The sequence below is a fragment of the Homarus americanus genome, unplaced genomic scaffold (assembly GCF_018991925.1).
Source record: "Homarus americanus isolate GMGI-L3 unplaced genomic scaffold, GMGI_Hamer_2.0 scaffold31037, whole genome shotgun sequence".
Lineage (NCBI taxonomy): Eukaryota > Metazoa > Arthropoda > Malacostraca > Decapoda > Nephropidae > Homarus > Homarus americanus.
In genome coordinates, this window is record NW_024722227.1 from 12,696,029 (window position 1) to 12,717,928 (window position 21,900).

A 21,900-nucleotide genomic window follows, 5' to 3' on the forward strand; every position below is an offset into this window, starting at 1 on the left:
GAGAAAAAAAAAAGAAAGCCCTACCCTTGACAAAGCATGACTTTACTCTTTATATATGAATTAATGCTTAAACCTTCTTTATACAACAGAGACAAACTAAGCACATGTCAAATCAACCAAGACTGAAGGTTAAAATTGACTGTAGTTTTATAAAATTTCTATTCATGAAATAAAATAAGAATACGTATTCCGGTAATATGTACTAACCAGATTTGTATATTTTCATGAGGAAAAAAGTTAATTATATGAAATGCTTCACCAATCATGTATATGTATACTTAACATATGATTGGCTTAACTTTTTTATTTATACTTAAGGACTATGTTTATGGCAATAACACTATTTTCTGACATTTCTCTGGTATCATGAAAAATTGAGATATTTAAGAACAGTTCAAAATATATGATAAAATATATTTAAGTGATATATAACTTGAGCAAGGATATGTCTCATATTTGTATGATAGAAGTACATTAATATTGGTGCCATACAATGAGTTTCAGCTCTTAACTAGAACCATCTGCTTATGTTTTCTTTATTGTAATCTAAAATAAAAAGTGTGCTGCATTACAAACATCAAATTAACCCTCCCAAATATTACACTAATAGGTGCAATCACCATGAAAATAAGGCACAACAAATATTACCAGAGGGGGTTCTATAATCATCACATTAAAAAATGATGCTTATACCAGGCTGTATACACACACACACACACACATAAAAAATTAATTAATTCACTTCAGCTTAAGCACAAAAATAAAACATACACTGTAATGTGATTGACCATACAATATAAACAGTCCACAAGACTTGACAGCTAAGCTGGAAAACATTTGTTATGCCATTTCTTAGTGAGTGGGATGATGAACTCTGAAGCAAATAGGTGTTAGTTAATCCAAGGACCTTTATGCAAATCTTAAGTGCTGTAACAAAATAAACTTCCTGCCAACTCAGTTGAACTTTTAACTTTAAACTCATCTGTTTAAGTTGGGGGATAAGTGAGTTAACATAAACCAAGGTGTCTCCTTATATCTGACATATACAACAAAAATGACAAATTATTAAAGTGTCTATCAAGATTACCTCTCTTAAACTACTACAAAAAGTAATTAATTTATGAAATTAATTAATCCTTTTGTATTTTAAAATTAATATTCAGTTATTGTGCAAAAAATATATGTGGATTTAATGTTGGAGACACACTGCAGTGATTTATGAAAGTTGTTAATTATTCCACTGAAGTTAAATTGTATTATGTGATAACTGACATGACTAATCTTCTTTCATTTTAATATATAGATTATTTGAGAATATAAACTTCCATTAATAATCATTCTCTATGGATATGACTGAGGATAATAGATTTAATATCTTCATGATCTGAGAAGGCTTGTATGTATATACCAGCACAAAAATCTGTTTTATGAACTTTATCAAATCTTTGCTTTTGTACAACAAATAAGCATCTTAACACTCTTGGGGTTTTCACACGCAAAATTGCGTATTATCTAAATTATCGCTATAGGGTTTTCATATGCAAATTTGCGTATGAAGCAAAAAATAAAAATTTATTTTTGCTTATGAACGCTTTACACGCAAGACGCACATTTGGCAATGTAAGCATGATCTGGAAACTATGTAGACTGCACTCCAAGGTCACCACACCAGTCTTCCTTTTGTGTTTAAAGGACCCAGGGTATAATGTTGATTGACATTTCCCATACATTTTCTTGCAGCTTGTACTGACTTCTCATGCATTACAGTGATTTAATTTATTCATAATAGTGTTGTGAGAGTTTTGAACCATGCCTCGTGTTGCTAGCGAGGGTGGAGGGGTGGGAAAGCTAAAAAGTGCAAGGAGATTGCACCATGTGGTGATAATGTGGTGCCTCCTGATGCCTCTCCATAGCAAAATTTTAATTTTTTTTAAACTTTTCTTTTAAGGTAAAATTTAGTTTTTCTAAATATTTACGCTTTATAATGGAATAAAGTTTATATTGCAATCACATGAAATAATGAAGGTGTAAAGTGATGTATAAACATCTTCATTAAGCGTAAACAAAAATTTTGTGTTCTACTTGCACTTACGTATAGAAATAATTATTTTAATGTGATTCTTATATAAAATTGTTTATAGATAATTTATTTACAATGCTAATGCAACAAATCCCACCTTTTTATCTAAAGTATCCAGCTTGCTACGAATCATTGCGTACAATTATTTCTCGTGTGATGCAGTCAAGTGAGTAACCGGTCAGACCCAGAGTGTCCTGCAGGAGAGAGCCTACCCTAACCCAAGAGTGTTAATATAATTCAATCACAGGAACTCATGATTCTTATGCAAAAACCTGGGACTTGAGCATCACATGATTTTACTTCTCAAAACATTCACATTCTTATTCATGACTACTGTATAAAAACCACCTAAATATGGTTGCATAAAATTTGTAATGTCACATTCTCCTTCCCCAGAATGAATTATAGCCTTCAAAAAATAAAAACACATTATGCTGTCTGCTAACTGTAGCCACTGTACTTTCATGTTCATCTTTCATAGCTCATATAGTCATGTACAGATTAGTCATAAATGATGACCTGTACAAATGGTATACTTACAAGCATGTTTTCAGTATATAAAAATTAAAAACTTCAAAACAAGACATCAAAGTCACCAATATATATATATATATATATATATATATATATATATATATATATATATATATATATATATATATATATATATATATATATATATATATATATATATATATATATATATATATATATATATATATATATATATATATATATATATATATATATATATATATATGATTACTTATATCTTATTACAAATATTGTTAGAAAAACTTATCAATCCATTGAGAACCTTACTGCACAATTAAGTTTTCAGCTTAAAAATCTGTTGTCGTCGAAGCTCAGTGGTTGTTCAAGAATTTTGCAGCACTTCTCATAACAAAATAGGGAAGCTGAAAGAATGGTGGCAGAAGTCTGTGCATTTCTTGCATATCAATTTCGTGACCCGGCAGATGTCCACTTTCTGACCCGGTTCAGAGAAGCCCGCAACACGTTTAAGGTGTCCCAGGTCCTTCAACAAAATTAATGAAATCTCAAAGGATGCACACTAAAGCATATGGCCTAAATTATAGTTAATAGAAATAAATCTTTGCTTCTATGGAAAAAGATGTCATTATGCAAATGAGGAGTGCAAGGTGTGTAAGTGTTTGAAGTAAAGAAAAGAAAAACTAATTGTATAACATTTTGAAGATGCAGGTTTTCTCCTACAACCTAAGTATTTGGTGATCTCTCAAAAGACAAAATCTTGAGCATGTGGGAAAACAATGACAACTAAAGAATAATTCAACAAATATGACAATGACAACAGATGTGATCAAAGATATAATTATAGTGGAAATGAGCAATTAAATTTTCCACTTAGTTAAAATGCCAATACTGTATTAATGTCAAAGAACAATAATATCTTATATTACATTGTTTGAACTTGCTTCTGATTATATCTGGCCTAATGTAATGGTTACAATCACTGATCACACCCCATGAGAGGATGCAAGGATTGGGACATTGGGATGCCATAAGCAAACCTTTGGAAAACGAATGGAACGCTTAATTACATTGTGCGATAGTTTTGTTTCTCAGCATTCCTACGGCTCTTGGACGTGAAGCAGAGGCAGCCGGCAGTGTTACGTGATCGCTTGAGTGGCTTTATAGGATTTTCCTCTCGCTGACGCTCCATCAAACAGCGCTCGTAGTAATCATAGTCCTTTAGGTACCTATAAAATACATATTTTTTGTAAATTTTTATTCTTTTAATAAAATTAGAAGTAAAAAAAGGTATTAAACTACATTCATCAAAAGTTTCAGTGCCTCTTCTTAGCATTAGCACCTAAAAAAAAAAAGATGTATTGTACAATCAAAATATTTCCTGTACACTTGAGATTTACCATTTCCACAACTTCACAAGTTAAAAAACTGAACATCAAAGGCCAAAACACTTTGGATTCAGAACCAAATACATACCTCAGAAATCAAGCAATTTCTATCCAATCACTGTTCAACCCTATTATGCGACTGCCGCACCATATGGAATAAACAACGCCAGTGCAATCGCTGCACCATATGAGGTAATAATTTTCCTGCCCATACATTAAATCTTATTGCCAGATAGACTCTTCCCATTTGAACTGTTAGCATGTAGGGAGGTAGCCACCAAGGTACATAATGGGATAAGCAGCACCACCCTTTGTTCCTTTTGTCAACAGTGAAGGTGTGATTCTTAAAGCAGTTACGATAATACATTTTTCAGCAATGGTAGTTTGTGCTGTAGCTTTGTGCAGTGTTTGATGGAAAATAAGTCGTTTATATCTTCTTATGGATTTCCATAAATTCATAAGCTTGCAAGAAAATGGATAGAAGCATCAAACAAAAGATCTCTGGACTTTCAAGCAAGTACAGGAGGTCCTCGACTTACGAATGTCTGACTTACGAACGCTCGCCGACACGAATGGGGTTAAACTTGAAATTTAGAGTACTGTCTTTACCTGATGACTTACACAGCACTACTAAACTACTGTCTTATAACATTTGACTTTATAATTTCTATTTTAAAATTAATTGATAAATGATGGCTTGATATGGCTACTTTTGCACTTGGACAACTGGTCAGTAATAAACCAGGGCATATGGAGATACATTATACACTAGTGATGTTAAGAAGCTCTGCAACTGCAATGCGTAAATTATAACAACCTGTACTCAAATGTACTAAGTTAATTATTAATATTTTTATGTCTGGTGCAAACAATGGGATGTTTATACAGGGGGTCCCTGACTTATGAACGTTCGATTTATGAATGCCCGCCGATACGAGCGGGGTTAAACTTGAAATTTACAGTATTTTATTAACCTGATGAATTATTTTTTACTTTCACTTATAGAATTTTGTCATTCTATTTCCTCTTTTTTCATAAATTAAGTGGTTTTAGATGTACTGTATATAAGGACTTAAGCTATGATATAATGGAATTTTAAACATTGTATTGTAAGTACGGTATGCACATGTGTTCCGACTTACATATAAATCCGACTTAAGAACGTCAGGAATCCATTTGTAGACTGGGGACCCCCTGTAAAGCCTTGGTATTGTATTTTATAAATGATAAACCAAAGCTTTCCTTAAAAACAATTTTATGTCCAACCCTGAATTTGCCAAGGATGGGAAACAGAATCCTGAATCCTAATACATATGAAATTCAACCCTCACTTTACGCAGTTAATTCAACCCACAGGGTACCGCGGAAAGTGAGAAACGCGTAAAGTGAACAACATAACATATGGGATTAATTGAAATAGAGACCAGCTGACCCCCAAACTCCACTTTTTCCGACACAATACCTATGTTCTACTAAAAATAACATCTTAATATTATGATGGTGCATGCACACAATTAATACTTAAGAGAAATAGAGAAATACAGTCACCAAGTTAATGTCCATTCAAATAATGGACTCAACTCCCTCCCCCTCTTCTCACACTACACTCGCTGGCTCTTCCCTCTCTGAGAAATTTTTGGGGGAAAACCACTAGATTTTAAGGTATAGTAATAAATAATACCTCAAACTAAAGTTAGGATAATATAATTGACATTGCTGGATTCCTTGTAAGACCAAGAATATTTTGAATATAAATGTCATATATTTCGCAAAAAAGATAACATATTTACTCAGAGTAAACAAAATACTTACATTAGATATAAAATTTGTATGTCTAATGCAAAATCTATGATGTTTATATTCAAAATGATCATCAAATTGTAAGAATTCCAGCAATGTAAATTATATTCTTGCCAGGTAATTTGTATGAATTTTATGAGCTAAAACAAATATCTTCAGTTAATAAAAAAAAAAATATTCTTCACAACACTATCTGTCAATCAAAGTACCCCACCTTGCCTCCCCCCCTCTTCCAACCGCGCCAGATGGTCGGTTGGTCCCAACCCTCCCCCCCACCCTCCCACCTTCCCTCCCTACCAGAGAAATGAGTGAAAAAACTAGATTTTAACTTTTAGTAATAAATAACACCTCAGACTAAAGTTAGGATAATATAATTGACATTGCTGGATTCCTTGCAAGATCAGGAATATTTTGAATATACACTTCATATATTTTGCACAAAAGATAGCATATTTGCTCTGAGTAAACAAAATACTTGCATTAGATCTAAAATTTGTATGTCTAATGCAAAATCTATGATGCTTATATTCAAAATGATCATTAAATTGTAAGAATTCCAGCAATGTAAATTATATTCTGGCTGGATAATTTGTATGAATTTTATGAGCTAAATAAAAAAATTATACTTCACCCGCGTAAAGGGGTACACGCACCGTGGAATGTGAGCATCCCGGGTTCTGGCAGGGTACCACGTAAACGTGGAAACGCGGAATGTGGGACCGCGTAAAGTGAGGGTTGACTGAACAGTAAAAGCTCAGTATATCGGACTTCAATATATGAGAATAAGATTTGTTTTTGAATCTCTGAGGTGCTTTGGACCGCTCCTCTATTCACCAGAAATGAAAAAAAATCTTGAAAATCCAGGATGTCTCTAAACATAGGGACATTTTGCGCTTTTCCAGGTGCGTAGGGACATAGGGACACCCATGAAAAATAATTAGAAACGTAAAGACCTTTGGACTCTTCATAGAAACTTTTTCAATACCGCAATAATTTTTTCCATCTTGTCCAATTCCTGAGAAGTCATTTTCCTTGACTTCTTCTCATTTTATCAGAAAAAGATTCAGTATATTGTTGTTATGAATAGAAAATTAATTATAATAAACTTTCGTTAATTTATTATGTGCACCCTCCCACACTTCCACTTGCTACAGTCAGCGTTTTGCCAATCCTAGTATCCGAGAGTCGTGAACCACGAGAGTATGAAGCCGAAGCATTCACTCATGATGTGGAGTGGGGGACTGGGGACCAGTGTGAGAGGAGGGTGGCAGGCTTCGGGGGTGGGGGTGAGAAGGGTAGGAGTGGAAGGTGGCAACAGGGATGGGAGAGGGAGAGGTAAAACGTCTTCAGCTACAGCCTAGTATTTATCAAGCAAACTATTAGTACGTAATAAAGAGAATAATGTGGTATCCGAAATTAGTAAGTCTGTGCCTATGTTACTGGTGTGGTTAATTATATATTCCTATATTACTGACCAAATGTTGGAGACAATAAATAAACCAAAATACTACTACACTCCCTCTTCTGCCCCCCCCAACCCCCCGACTGGATATTGCCTAAGACTAGGAGACATTTAGATTTACTTTTAATTAAGATGTTATTGTTGATGCTGGGAGATATTCCACTGGAAACAGTATTTCTATGCCCACCTCCAATCGACCTAATGAAGATATCTGTAATCATATCAGCTAATATCAAGTTCGATATCTGTACGATTCAAACATGAGAGCCCCGAGTTGACATGTTAACACTTTGACCATTACAAAACCTTATGCAAAACATAATCACACCACACTCATTAAAAAGGTTCGCATAATCCACAATTTTGTCAACGTTACTTACAATAAATATTCACTGAAGTCGAATTCGCTAGCTCTCAATTACAGGAAACATTGACATTTGATTAAGTGAATCTATCACATTCAGGACATATATTTAATAACAATAATGTAAAGGAACTATATTATACATATTTGAAAATCAATATCTGGGTAAAACATCCTATAAACTGGAGGAGGCATTCCCCACCTGATATTGGATTTTCACCCTCCTCTCCATACCCAACTGTAGTTCATCAATGTAACAGTTTCTCTGTTTCTTAGCCCTTTAACCAATCAGAGTGAGAACTAAGTTTTCCAGACAGCCAATCACGGATAAGCAGAGATGTTGTCTGGCTTCCAGCCATGAGGACTCACTCGTCCCCTGACGTCCAAATGGATAGGCTGCAGGCTCTGTTAATCTTACGGAATCAGATCATCGCCCTGTGAGACAACGGCCTCAGTATAAGGACCATCGCTCACCAGTTCGGAGTCTATCCTAGGACTGTTTCCAAGTGGATACAGAAATGGGAGGAGACGGGAAACTTGACAGACCTGAGTATGATTGAATGCAGAAATGTTCTATACACTACATTATTCTTAGTTATTCCTAATGTTGAATGATTTTTTTAAATTATAATATGAAATTTGTGCCAGTATAAATGGCTTACCCATCTCTTCAGCCAGGAGACCCTGTTCCCGAGTCACTACTCTCCAGGAAGATGAGAGCATTCGGCAGACAGCTTAAGAAAATCCATTCACAAATGCTATTGCTATCAGAGACGAACTGCAGCTCAACATGTTCAATGAGACTGTATGGAGACGGCTGCATGAGGCAGGAATCCACCATAGGTAGGGCATGGTAATGAATAATCAGTTTACCATTTATATATTTGTGCAACGTAAATTAGAGTCAAAAAAAGTCTCAGTGCAGCTTGAGTATTGAATAACTAGCGCATATCTGGGATAGCAGCACTGCTGAATGGCAGTTTTTTTACGCTTGTATCAGATTTAAATCATAAGGCAAACACAGACAAGAGATATTTTTATAATAAATTACAGGTACTAAAAAGGAATAAATGCATAAGCTGTTACAAATGTGCATCGCAAAAGCTATTCTCATTTACAACCAGAACTTAACTAGTCTGTTACTCTCTAATTCTTAATAATTTATTGCTTTGTATGAAAATACCAAATAATTAAATTTCACAGGGTTCTTGCAAGCAAGGAGCTTCTCACCGATCAACACCGTGCTGCGAGGCTAGCCTCCGCTTGCCAGTATAATGGCGAGGGGTTAGACTTTTGGTCAGAAGTGGCCTTCTCTGATGAGAATACCTTCACTTCGACCAATCATGGCCAGATACATTTGTGGAGGTGGAATAACACGAGGTATGTTAAAATACCCTTCCTTATGGTCATACCGAAACCAATAAATAGTACAGTAAACCCCCGCTTTACGCGGTTTCACTTTACGCGTTTCCACGTTTACGCGGTACCCTGCCGAACACGGAATGCTCACTTTACGCGGTGTGTGTACCCTTTTACGCGTAGAGCGGCTGGCGGTCCAATCGCGCCGCGCCATATTTGGATCCAAACCTCCCGCCATCTCTCCCGCCATGTTCGGTAAGCGGCGCGAGTAGGTTGTGCAGCGTATGTCTTTGTTGCGTTATCGGTGACGTCATAGGACGTATCGGACTGTGATTGGGCCAAGCATCCTTACCTCCCTCCCCCGCTAGCTGTGATTGGTTTAATGTACTAAGACGTGCCCCGCCGTGGGAGCGTTCAAGCCCCTTGACCTACCCGCGTCAGTTACACCCCTCCCGGCTACACCGTGTATATCGGTATCCATTGTTCCATAAGAATGGCTTCCACCGGACCACAACCACAAAGAAACCTTGCATTACCTGGACCCAGCCGCCCTAAGCCAAAGAAGATATGACGTTCCTTAAGCTACGAAATTAAATACAAGATCATCCAAGAGTTGGAGAAAGGAACAAGACAGGTTGATCTCCCGCGCCAGCATGGTGTTAACGAGTCTACGATCAGGACAATTAAGAAGGATGCAGCCAAGATAAAGGAGCACATGAACATCACAAAGTCTACAGGTGCTTCTATGATCAAGTATTGCCACAACCAGGTGCTTCTCAAGACAGAGAAATTACTTGTGAGCTGCTTGATTCGTCAGACGCGATGGAACATGGCGGTGGACAAGCGCTCAGTTAAGGAGTACGCACGTGAACTGTATGCTGCAGTGTCACGAGAGATGGGAATTGCAGAGCCCAAACCCTTTAATGCTTCCTCTGGGAGGTTGCAGAGATTTAAGAAGAGGAACAAGATCACCAACATTAACATTGGTGGTGAAGAAGCTAGTGCTGACCGTGTTGCGGCTAGGGTATTTCCTCCGTTTTTACGTGAGATTATGGAGGAAGGACAGTACACCGACGACCAGGTGTTTAACATGGACGAATCTGGTCTTTTTTGGAAAAATCTACCTTCCAAGACCTTCGTTGTAAAGAATGCCAGCAAGTGTCGGGGCCGGAAGTTGCAGAAGGAGCGCATCACCGTCCTGTTTACCACCAATGCCTCCGGTACCTGTAAGCTCAAGTTATCGGTGATCCACACAGCACGCAAGCCGCACGCCTACAAGAGCATGGACATGACCAAGCTAAATGTCCACTGGCTGACCACACATAAGGCGTGGATGTTCTCTACTCTGTCCCTCTCCCGATTTGATGACTGTTTCGTTCCTGACGTTAAGAAATTCTGTGAGCAACACAATGTTCCATTCAAGGTTTTGTTGCTGCTTGACAACACACCAGGACACTAGCCCCTACTGTTAGATCGTCACCCCAACGTAAAAGTGGTCTTCCTCCCTCCCGACACTACGTCATTAATACAGCCCAAGGACCAAGAATTGATCTGTAATGTGAAAGCGGCATTCTCTGCAAAGAAATTTAAGCTCCTGAACGACTACACCAACACCAAGGATGAGTTGCGTAACCTGGGTGACACCGATAGCAAGAGCGAAGACGACGAGGAACAACAGTTGGCAGAGCAAGAAGTACATGTGAAACAATTTTGGAGAACATTAAACGTCAAGAAAGCTGTGGACCTCTTGGTGGAGGCATGGGATCAGCTGTCTGTAGCAACTGTTTGTCATGCATGGAGACATGTGTTGCAAGGTATTCCAGGTGGGAGGCAGAGTAAATCTGTGACTGGTGAGGTTCAGACTGTTGCAGTAGCAGTGGACCTTGCCAGAGAAGCTGCGCAGTGTGTTACAGCTGCAGGCTTCTCCGAGACCACCAACGACGACATCCTGGAGGTGATAAGTGATCCTAATGTGACTGCCGACGAGATGCTAGATGATGATGACGTCAGTGAAGAGGCAGGTGGTGCGTCATCCCAAGAAGAACGCAAGTTATCGCATAGTAATGTAAGGGGTGCCATCGAGTGTGTTGAGAAATTCAAGCTCCTCCTTTCCGATGACCCTGACGATAACCGGTATGAAATCTTCACTACCCAGCTGTTGCAGACTATGGACCCCTACATCAAGGTGTATCACGACAACATCAACACCAGCCGTCAGCAAAGCATTACCGAGTTCTTCGCCCGCAACCCACCACAGCCAGCCCAAGCCAGTGATAGTGACAGAGGCAGAGACAGTGATGATGACTTTGAGGGATTTGTCAGGGAGGCACTAGTAAGTGTGGATGACAGTGATGAAGACTCACCTGAGGGCCAGTAGCCTGCCCTCTGCCTCGGAACCAGCCTCCATTCCCGTACGCCGACCCATCTCTTCTACTAACGTAAGTGTTAACCCTTACCTTGTTTTTTTCTAACCTAACCTACAGTATATTATTCTCTTATTGATTGTTCCCGTCTATATTATGTGTGTGTGAATACCATCATAAAGTTAAGATGTTATTTTTACTAAAACGTACGTATTGTGTCGGGGAAAAAGTGGAGTTTGGGGGTCGGCCCGCTCTCTATTTCAATTAATCCCATATGTTATGTTGTTCACTTTACGAGTGTCTCGCTTTACGCGGGCCGCCGTGGGTTCAATTGACCGCGTAAAGTGAGGGTTCACTGTACAGTGATCCCTCGGTTAACGGATTACCTTCCATAAGATTCTTCACTTCTGTTAACGTGCAATCCCTCGATTAACGAATTCCTTACGAGCGCCCCTCAACATGTTTTCGGTGGCTCACTAGCTGTCGTACTAGTCCGCCAATACAGTAATCGGTTCTAGGGCTTAAATTCCTTACTATTTTAGTAAATATCAAGAAGTTTGTACTATTCAATAATTTTAAAAGCCTTATATTAAAATTTTTAGTCATATTAACAATTAATTAACATAATTGAAGTACAGTGAGTTCTGCTATAATGCGTGTTTTGACAACGCGAATTGGCTCTAACGCGATTTATGAATAGAGGAACGATATTTGTATAACGCGAACGCTTGTTTGCTGTAACGCAATTTTTGCTTACTATTTCTCCAATTTTGTGGTATTAACTGTGAATATGGTAAAGAAGAATATCTCCAAGAAGAGTTCTGGTGATCGCATTCCCGGTGATGATCGTAAAAGAAAGGCTATAACCCTTGAAGAGAAGCTCGATGTTATCAACCTCAAAATCACCCTTCTCCCCCATCAAGTTATATTCATATTTTTTCAAGGTAAAGTGTTACATTTACTGTATGATTTCATTATTAGATATGAATGTAACATTTATTTAGACTGTGCTAACCTTTGTGTTAGGCTAACTACTAAAATTTTTTCGATTTCGAGTAGTAATCTGCACCTAACCCTATTTTCTCCATAAGCCCTGTTATTTCTATTACGTGAATTTCTATAACACGATGTTTTACAAGAACACAACTATCGCGTTATAGCAGAACTGACTGTACAGGGAAACTAGTTTTTAGGGTGCCAAACAGCCACTTAACACACCAAACAAGCGTCAGTCTCTGTGTCTTTTCAGTGGAGGTAACATCTTGCTTCATGCTTTCTTCAACACAAACTATTTTTTCCATTTTTAAAGTGAAATTATTGGTCATTTTGAAATTTATTTTACATATTGATGACATATATAGCGCAGTGCAGTATTGATTTAAAGAAAATATTCTTTATTTACAGGAATTAAACTTAAAATTTTAGTGTTGAAATTGCTTTTGAATCCAGCATGGGTTCCAAGAAATCAAGAAAAGCGATTTCAATCCAGGTGAAACAGGAAATTAATAAGAAACATGAAGAAGGCATTAAAACAAATGTGCTTAGCAAAGAATATGGCATGTTGACATCAACTGTGTCGACAATTCTTTCACAGAAAGACAAATTGAAGGAAGTGAAAGTGGGAGACAACTCTACCAGAGTGATTAAAGGTAGATCCCTAATAGCAGAAACAGAGTGGTTACTTCTCATTTGGATTAGAGAAAAACAAATGAAAGGTGATTCAGTTTCGACTGAATTTATTTGTGAAAGAGCCAGGGAGATTTACGAACATTTAAAGGCAGACCAACCTGGTTCTTCAGGCACAGAGTTTGAAGAGTTTAGGGCCAGCAAGGGCTGGTTCGAAAAATTTAAGAAAAGATGTGACATTTTTAGTGTTGTTTGGCATGGTGAGGCTGCCAGTGCTGATAAGGAAGGGGCAGCAAAATTTTTAGTGGACTTTAAAGAACTGGTGGATGAAGAAAATTATCTTCCACAGCAAGTGTTCAATGTGGACAAAACTGGGCTGTTCTGGAAAAAGATGCCCAAAAGGAAATTCATCACCAGGGATGAAGCCTCTTTACCTGGGCATAAACCCATGAAACACCATCTCACTCTATTGCTTGGTGCCAATGCTTCAGGGGATTTCCGGCTGAAGCCTATGCTTGTCTACCAATCTGAGAACTGCAGGGTGTTCAAGCAATAAAAAGTGGTAAGAGGGCGGCTTGGAGTTTATTGAAAATCCAACCGTAAGGCATGGAGGACAAGACAGCTCTTTAATGAATGGGCAGTTGAGGTGTTTTGCCCTTCTGTGAAGAGCTACCTAACCACCAATAAACTTCCTTTAAAGGCTCTTCTCCTTATGGATAATGCCCCTGGTCATGACCCTCAACTTGCCAGCACTTTGGAGTCTCAATTTGACTTTGTGAAAGTGTTGTTTTTGCCTCCCAATACTACATCAATCATTCAGCCAATGGACCAGAATGTCATCAGCAACTTTAAGAAGCTGTACATGAAGAAAATGTTCAGGAGGTGTCATCAGGCAACTTCCACTGATCCTGGGCTAACACTGGCACAGTTCTGGAAGACACAATTTAACATCCTGGAGGCTGTAAAATTGATTGTGTCCTCATGGCAAGAAGTCACCAATAGATCCTTCAATTCTGCATGGAAAGCGCTGTGGCCATCACTAGTCCATGATTTTGAGGGATTTCAGGAAGAAGCAGAGTTGGACCAGGAGATTGTGTCCACTGGTCAGTCATTGGGCCTTGAAGTGGAGGAGGAGGATGATGTAGAAGAGCTTGTGATGTCTCATGAGCAAGAACTTACTCCTTAAGACTTGCAGCAACTTCATGAGATGTTAGAGACTGACAGTGGTGAGGAGGAAAAGGAAAGTGATGACCATATGTCTACTTCAGATTTGAAAGATGTTGCTCAATACTGGGAGAAGTTCAGGAAACTGGCATCAAGGCACCCAGATGTGGAAAAAGCAGAACTTGCTTTGTGTAATGTTGAGGACACAGTGGTTTCCTTCTTCAAACATCTGTTAATGATGAGGAGGATTGATGCCCCACAAACAAAAATTGACAGTTTCTTCAATAAAAGGCAGCGGGAACAAGATGCTAGCCCTCAGCCTTCCACTTCAAGGAGAGAGGATATTCCTGGTGGAGAATCTGTCAGTCCTGAGGTTCCTGACATTTTCATGGAAGGTGACTCACCTTCCAAGAAGCAGTAAAATGCTCTTCCTCCACCTCCACTTCCTTCTCTTCTCCCTTCTCCTCCTCCACCTCCCACTTTAAATTCACATCAGCCTCATCATCCAGGAACCTTCTACATACACACCTCAAAGTAAGTGTAGTTTACTACCTTTTTTGTTGACTTTATGCAATTTTCGGTGAGCTGGAACCAATTACCCAAAAACCCATTGAAACAATGGTTTCGGTTAACGAATTTTTTGGTTAACGAGCAACCTTCTGGAACGAATTGTGCTCATTAACTGAGGGACCACTGTATTTAGGCTAAGAATGTCGTAACGCTGTTTATTAAAGATAAGCGTAAGCTATTAATCAGTTTAAAAGTAAGCATGAAATTGGTGTCATTAACCTACATAGGGATTTTACAAGGTACTATACTGGAAGCACTAGGATTATGGGTTTTCATTTGCAGATAAGATCGTTGCCACATCTTTGAGGAAGCACACAGAGAACACGTTATCTGCAATACTTTGGGGTGGATCTCCATCCATGGTGTGGATGATGTGACACACATTGAGGGAAGGTTCACTGTCCAGAAATATATAGATATCGTACAAAAATTTCTTCCTTCCTTCCTTGGAAGAACAAAACTTCCCATTCCCACCAAGTCCAGTTATTTTCATGCACGATCGCTGCCCCATCCATACGGCCAGAGTAGTCACGGACTGGTTTCAACAGCACGAGAATTTGCTTCTGATGGAGTGGCCAAGCAAGGGTTGTGACCGTAATCCTATAGAAAACCAATGAGGGGACAATGGTCAATACTTGGGAGCCTGAGACAGAGAGGAAATCTCAACAGCTGATGGCCCATGCATGAAGGCAATGGGGAAGGTTCCGTCAACAATCGCAACTCATGAGGAACCTCGTCTCTTCAATGCGTGAGGATGGGCAATGTATTAAATGTGAAATAAATGCTGATACAAATCAACAGTAATATTGAGGTAATGCGTGAGTTATGATTGCACGTGATAATGATCAAACTAAATGATTATTTGGCAGAGTTTGAATCACACTGTGTGGGGGAGTGAGAAGTAAGCATAAAAACATAAAAGTATTTTCAGAAGTTATTTTAAAATTAGCATATTACTGTCTTCATTTACAGCAAGTTAACCCCATTAGAGTAACTATATAATTGCCATTACAGATAAAGCGGACTTCTTGGAGTAATTCTACACATCTACATGTGTATGTAATACAGTATAAAGAATATGTGTTGTATAAGGATTAGAGAACAAAATATGACCATGAAGAAAAACCAAAAGCACATACTGTAATTATGACTGAATTGCTAATCTCTGACCGGCGCTGATCGCTAGGTGGGCTGGGCAACCCACACCGGATGTAGCGCACAAAATTACGCGCTGGGAAAGTTTTTATGGCCAGTCAATACTATGGAGGGTAAACTTAATGAATTGTGAAATTCACTGAAAAATAGGTTGGTGTTAAATAACTGTACTGAGGTATAGGATACAGTGCAAATGAATGCAACATCTATGCCTGGCAGTGGTTAACCATACCAGGTAGAGCAACGTGGTTAGATCTAAGCGGAATCCTTCCCTGCTTAGTTTAGTCACTTAAAACATTACTCTTGGAAGCTTCCTCAATATAACTATATAAACAAGTTTCATTAAATTATTCTAATATGAATCGGTGCTTACTAGCTTCCTCACCAAATCTCAGCTATCATTTGAAAATCGTTTACCAAGAAAAATAATTATGTTAGTCAATCCATAGGGAAATTAATGCATACCTTCCTTCCTAATTATACATGCCACTGCTTGCATAGGCTGCCCTCAGCCTGTTTGAATGAATTAGGAACATTGAAAAGTTTTGCATATATGGCAACTTAAATTCTCAGTGATTATTTACACTGAGGATGATGGAGAATAAGTAAAAAACTAAGTCTTGCCATGGCCGGCTACTCATTAACCTATACACCACTGTAGACTGTCATGTCTATTAGTCAATTGCTTCTTAAATATATGACAATCATATTACAGCTCGTAGCATAATCTTTGAGTGTTTTAACAATCCTATGAATTAAGCATTTCTTTTAATTTCCTTGTCATACTTGATTATACAGCCAATATCATGGATATTCATTAAACAAATATCAGTAGTTACCTGTAATTAGGCTCTGCTATGCCTATCAACTGCACAAGGGTCAAAAAGGCATATAAGACTCACGCCACACCCCAGGTGGGAGAGGTAGCGTTCTCCCTTCTCATAGTAGTGCTAAATGGCTTCTGATGCCTATGTGTGGTGGATTAATTTCCATTTACCCTGTAATTAGGGCAGGCGAAGGCGACACAGATATTGTAACAAGCGTTATAGAAAATGTAAATATTGTTGGGCATTATCATTTGTGTGGTGTGAATATGGTTTGTGTGAGGATCTCTTCTGGTGACAGTGGTTGTACAAAGCAAGAATGAGTAAATATTAGCTCACAACAAGTATGAGTGAATCATGGTATTAAGCGATAGGTTAACTTATTATATGCTTCTAAATAATAAAAAAAATCCAGTTGTGCTAGCTGCACAATTCCTCTTGCCCACCTCCACTCCTACCCTCTTCAACACACACCCCCCCCCTCCCCCCAGCCCATCACCCTCCTCTCCTACCAGCCCTAGTCCCTAGTCCCCTACTCCACGTCACGAGTGAATGCTTCAGAAACGGGTTCATATTCCAGTAGTTCACAACTCTCTGAGACAATCATTGACAACGCTCCCTGTCACAGGAAGAAATGTGGGAGGCTGTACAGGGGGTTCTAGGTAATTTGACTACCGGTAATTTGACTCCGGTTATTTGACTTCCGATAATTTAACTCCCAGTCAATTTCACTCCGGGAAATTTCACCAACATAAAAAAAAAAAAAATTATTTAAATAATTTATTAAAAACATTTATAAAAAAATATTAGAAACACTTCTTAAAAAAAATATAAATATGTTTTAGTGTTCTATAAGTACTGAACGGCTCGTTGCAGTAGCTGCCAGAGGTTGGATAATCCACTCCTGTTTCAATAAATAATTATAATAGTAATGGTAATAAATTTAACATAAATATAGTTTGATTTAAGTACAGTGATCCCTCGGTTAACGAGAGCCTCGGTTAATGAATTACCTTCCATAAGATTCTTAACTTCGTTTAACGAGCATTCCCTCGATTAACGAATTCCTTACGAGTGCCCCTCAACATGTTTTCGCTTGCACACTAGCTGTCGTATTAGTCCGCCAATACAGTAGTCAGTTCTAGGGCTTAAATTCCTTACTATTTTAGTAAATATCAAGAAGTTTGTACTATTCAATAATTTTAAAAGTCTTATATTAAATTTTTTAGTCATTTTAACATTTATTTAACATAATTGAATACAGGGAAACTAGTTTTCAGTGCGCCAAACAGCCTGTCAACACACCAAGCAGGCGTCAGTCGCTGTGTCTTTTCAGTGGAGGTAACATCTTGCTTCAGACTCTTTTCAACATAAATGCTTTTTTCTGTGCTTCCAGTCAAATTATTGGTCATTTTGAAATTTATTTTACATTTTGATGATATATAGCGCAGTGCAGTGTTGATTTAAAGAAAATATTCTTTATTTACAGCAATTAAACTTAAAATATCACGTGTTGAAATGTTTTTGAATCCAGCATGGGTCCCAAGAAATCAAGAAAAGTGATTTAAATTCAGGTGAAACAGGAAATTATTAAGAAACACGAAGAAGGCATTAGAAAAAGTGTGCTTAGCAAAGAATATGGAATGTCGACATCAACTGTGTTGACAATTTTTGCACAGAAAGACAAATTCAAGGAAGCGAAAGTGAGAGACAAATCTACCAGAGTGTTTAAAGGTAGATCCCGAATAGCAGAAACAGAGAGGTTACTTCTCATTTGGATTAGGGAAAAAGAGATGAAAGGTGATTCAATTCCTACTGAATTTATTTGTGAAAGAGCCAGGGAAATATACGAACATTTAAAGGTAGATCAACCTGGTTCTTCAGGCACAGACTTTAAAGATTTTAGGGCCAGCAAGGGCTGGTTCAAAAAGAAAAGAAGTGATATATTTAGTGTTGTTAGGCATGGTGAGGCTGCCAGTGCTGATAAGGAAGGGGCAACAAAATTTTCAGTGGAATTTAAAGAACTGGTGGATACAGAACATTATCTTCCACAGCAAGTGTTCAATGTGGACAAAACTGGGCTGTTCTGGAAAAAGATGCCCAAAACGACATTCATCACCAGAGATGAAGCCTCTTTACCTGGGCATAAACCCATGAAAGACCGTCTCACTCTATTACTTGGTGCCAATGCTTCAGGGGATTTCCGACTGAAGCCTATGCTTGTCTACCACTCTGAGAGCCCCAGGGTGTTCAAGCAACAGAAAGTGGTAAGAGGACGGCTTGGAGTTTAATGGAAATCCAACCGTAAGGCATGGGTAACAAGACAGCTCTTTAATGAATGGGCTGTTGAGGTGTTTTGCCCTTCTGTGAAGAGCTACCTAACCACCAATAAACTCCCTTTAAAGGCTCTTCTCCTTATGGATAATGCCCCTGGTCATGACCCTCAACTTGCCAGCAATTTGGAGTCTCAATTTGACTTTGTGAAAGTGTTGTTTTTGCCTCCCAACACTACATCAATCATACAGCCAATGGACCAGAATGTGATCAGCAACTTTAAGAAGCTGTACATGAAGAAAATGTTTAGGAGGTGTCATCAGGCAACTACCATTGATTCTGATCTAACACTGTCACAGTTGTGGAAGACACAGTTTAACATCCTGGAGGCTGTAAAATTGATTGTGTCCTCATGGCAAGAAGTCTCCACTAGATCCCTCAATTCTTCATGGAAAGCACTGTGGCCATCAGTAGTCCATGATTTTGAGGGATTTCAGGAAGAAACAGAGTTGCACCAGGAGTTTGTGTCCATTGGTCAGTCATTGGGCCTTGAATTGGAGGAGGATGATGTAGAAGAGCTTGTGATGTTTTATGAACAGGAACTTACTCCTTAAGTCTTGCAGCAACTGGATGAGATGTTAGAGGCTGACAGTGGTGAGGAGGAAAAGGAAAGTGGTGACCATATGTCAACTTCAGTTTTGAAAGATGTTGACCACTGGGAGAAGTTCAGGAAACTGGCTTCAAGGCACCCAGATGTGGAAAAATCTGAACTAGCTTTGTGTCATGTTGAGGACACAGTGGTCTCCTTCTTCAAACATCAGTTAATGATGAGGAGGAGAGATGCCCCACAGAAAATAATTGACAGTTTCTTCACTAAAAGGTAGCGGGAACAAGATGCTAGCCCTGAGCCTTCCACTTCAAGAAGGAGAGAGGATGTTCCTGGTGGAGAATCTGTCAGTCCAGAGGTTCCTGACATTTTATGGAAGGTGACTCACCTTCCAAGAAGCAGTAAAATGCTTCTCCTCCACCTCCACTTCCTTCTCTTCTCCCTTCTCCTCCTCCACCTCCCACTTTAAATTCACATCAGCATCACCATCCAGGAGCCTTCTACATACACACCTCAAAGTAAGTGTACTTACTACCTTTTTTGTTGACTTTAGGCAATTTTCGGTGAGCTGGAACCAATTACCCAAAAACCCATTGAAACAATGGTTTCAGTTAACGAATTTTTTGGTTAACGAGCAACCTTCTGGAACGAATTGTGCTCGTTAACCGAGGGACCACTGTAGTTAAAAATTAAAGATTCAATTTTAGTAGTTTTGAAATCTAGTTTAAGCAAGCATTTAAATTTTAGAATTTTGAAAATCCAGAAGATGGCACCACCAGAGGTGAGGCCCAGTTGACCCATTGAGTCGTCCAACTGCTGCTGCCAGGTGAGGGTTGATCATAACTCATTCTTATACCCTTGTTACCATGCTTCACGTCATTACCAGCACCCATGGAAGGGAGAAACTTGTAGATGATATGTATTACATATACGAAGCACAGAAAAGAAATGCCGATGGATCTAAGACTTATTGGAAATGTGAAGTGAAGTGCTGCAAAGCTCGAGTCCACACCCTGACACATGATGAGGATTATGGCATAATTTAACGTGTCGGTGAACATCATCATAGTTCTTCTGTTGCAAAACCCACATTTCGTACAAATTTAGCTGACTTGAAGGTTGCAGCAATCTCCTCCCAGGAATGTTCTCGTTCACTTACTGCTGCTACTAGTGCAAACTTGGATGAAAATGAAATGGCAGAGTTACCATCAACTTCATGTTTAAGTCGGAATACAGTACTATAAGGAAATGGTGTCAAGCAAAAGTGAGTGCCCCTCTAATTCCCCAGAATCGGTCTGGCTATAAAATTCCTGATGAATACAGATTCCTTGATACTGGCAAACTTTTCCTGCAGTTTGATAGTGGTGAAAATAAAATAAATAGATTACTTGTGTTTGCAATGGATAAGGGTCTGGATGACTTGGTGCATGTAAAACATTGGGCAGGTGATGGAACTTTTAAATGCTGTCCAAATATATTTTATCAGTTGTACACCCTTCATGATCAGGATGGGAAATTCAGTGTACCAAGATTATTTGCACTTCTTCCGAACAAGACACACGAAACGTACACTCGACTATTCACAAAGCTACTAGAACTATGTCCTGGATTGAACCCTGAATGTTTCATGATGGATTTTGAAAAGGCTCATATTAACAGCTTCATATCAATCTTTCCTATTATTTTTGTTACATCTTGTCTGTTTCACCTTACTCAAAATATAAATGTTTGTATAAATAACCTGTATTGTTAATTGTAGTGACTTCTAATGTTTTTATATAAATGTTTTTAATTCAGAGAACAACTTTGACTTTTTACGAGCAATAGCTCAAAACCTGCATCATTAATTAGTGTCTCAATAAATAAATGCAATGTTTTAAATGTTGGTGAAATTACCGGGAGTGAAAGTGACTGGGAGTTAAATTACCAGGAGTCAAATTACTGGCCACCTGTACAAGGGTTAAATATCTGTCCCATTTTCTTTCAAAGCTGTCCACCCAATGAACATTACAACCACGTTGAACATGTTCTCATCTTGTACACCATATGTTTACATATACAGCTCCTGCCGGCCCCTGCCGCCGCCTACCTCCCAGTGACAGAGATCAGACATTGAGTGGCACTGTAGCTGCTGTCAGTGCTGTATCCTGTACCTGTAGAGGCTCCCCCACTGAATCGGCTAACTCGTATACAACGAAATGTTTATTCCCTTTGTGTGTTTGACCTTATAATAATTATTTCTTTTACTTTTTTGTACAATATGTATGTAGGATGGTGTGTGCATGTTATAAAAAAAATGTACAGTGACCCCTCGGTTAACGAACTTAATCCGTTTCAGAAGGTCGTTCGTTAAC

General features: G+C 38.5%; 1 protein-coding gene across 1 annotated transcript in view; it reads right to left on the reverse strand.

Moving 5' to 3' along the window:
• Positions 1 to 2,827: 2,827 nt before the first annotated feature.
• Positions 2,828 to 21,900, reverse strand: part of LOC121862389 (rho-related BTB domain-containing protein 1-like) — a gene marked incomplete in the record, with an annotated part of 135,601 nt that continues 116,528 nt past the window's right edge. Inside the window, 2 exon segments of the mRNA XM_042360655.1 lie at positions 2,828 to 3,116; positions 3,661 to 3,819. Coding sequence (XP_042216589.1) covers positions 3,038 to 3,116; positions 3,661 to 3,819 — 238 coding nt within the window.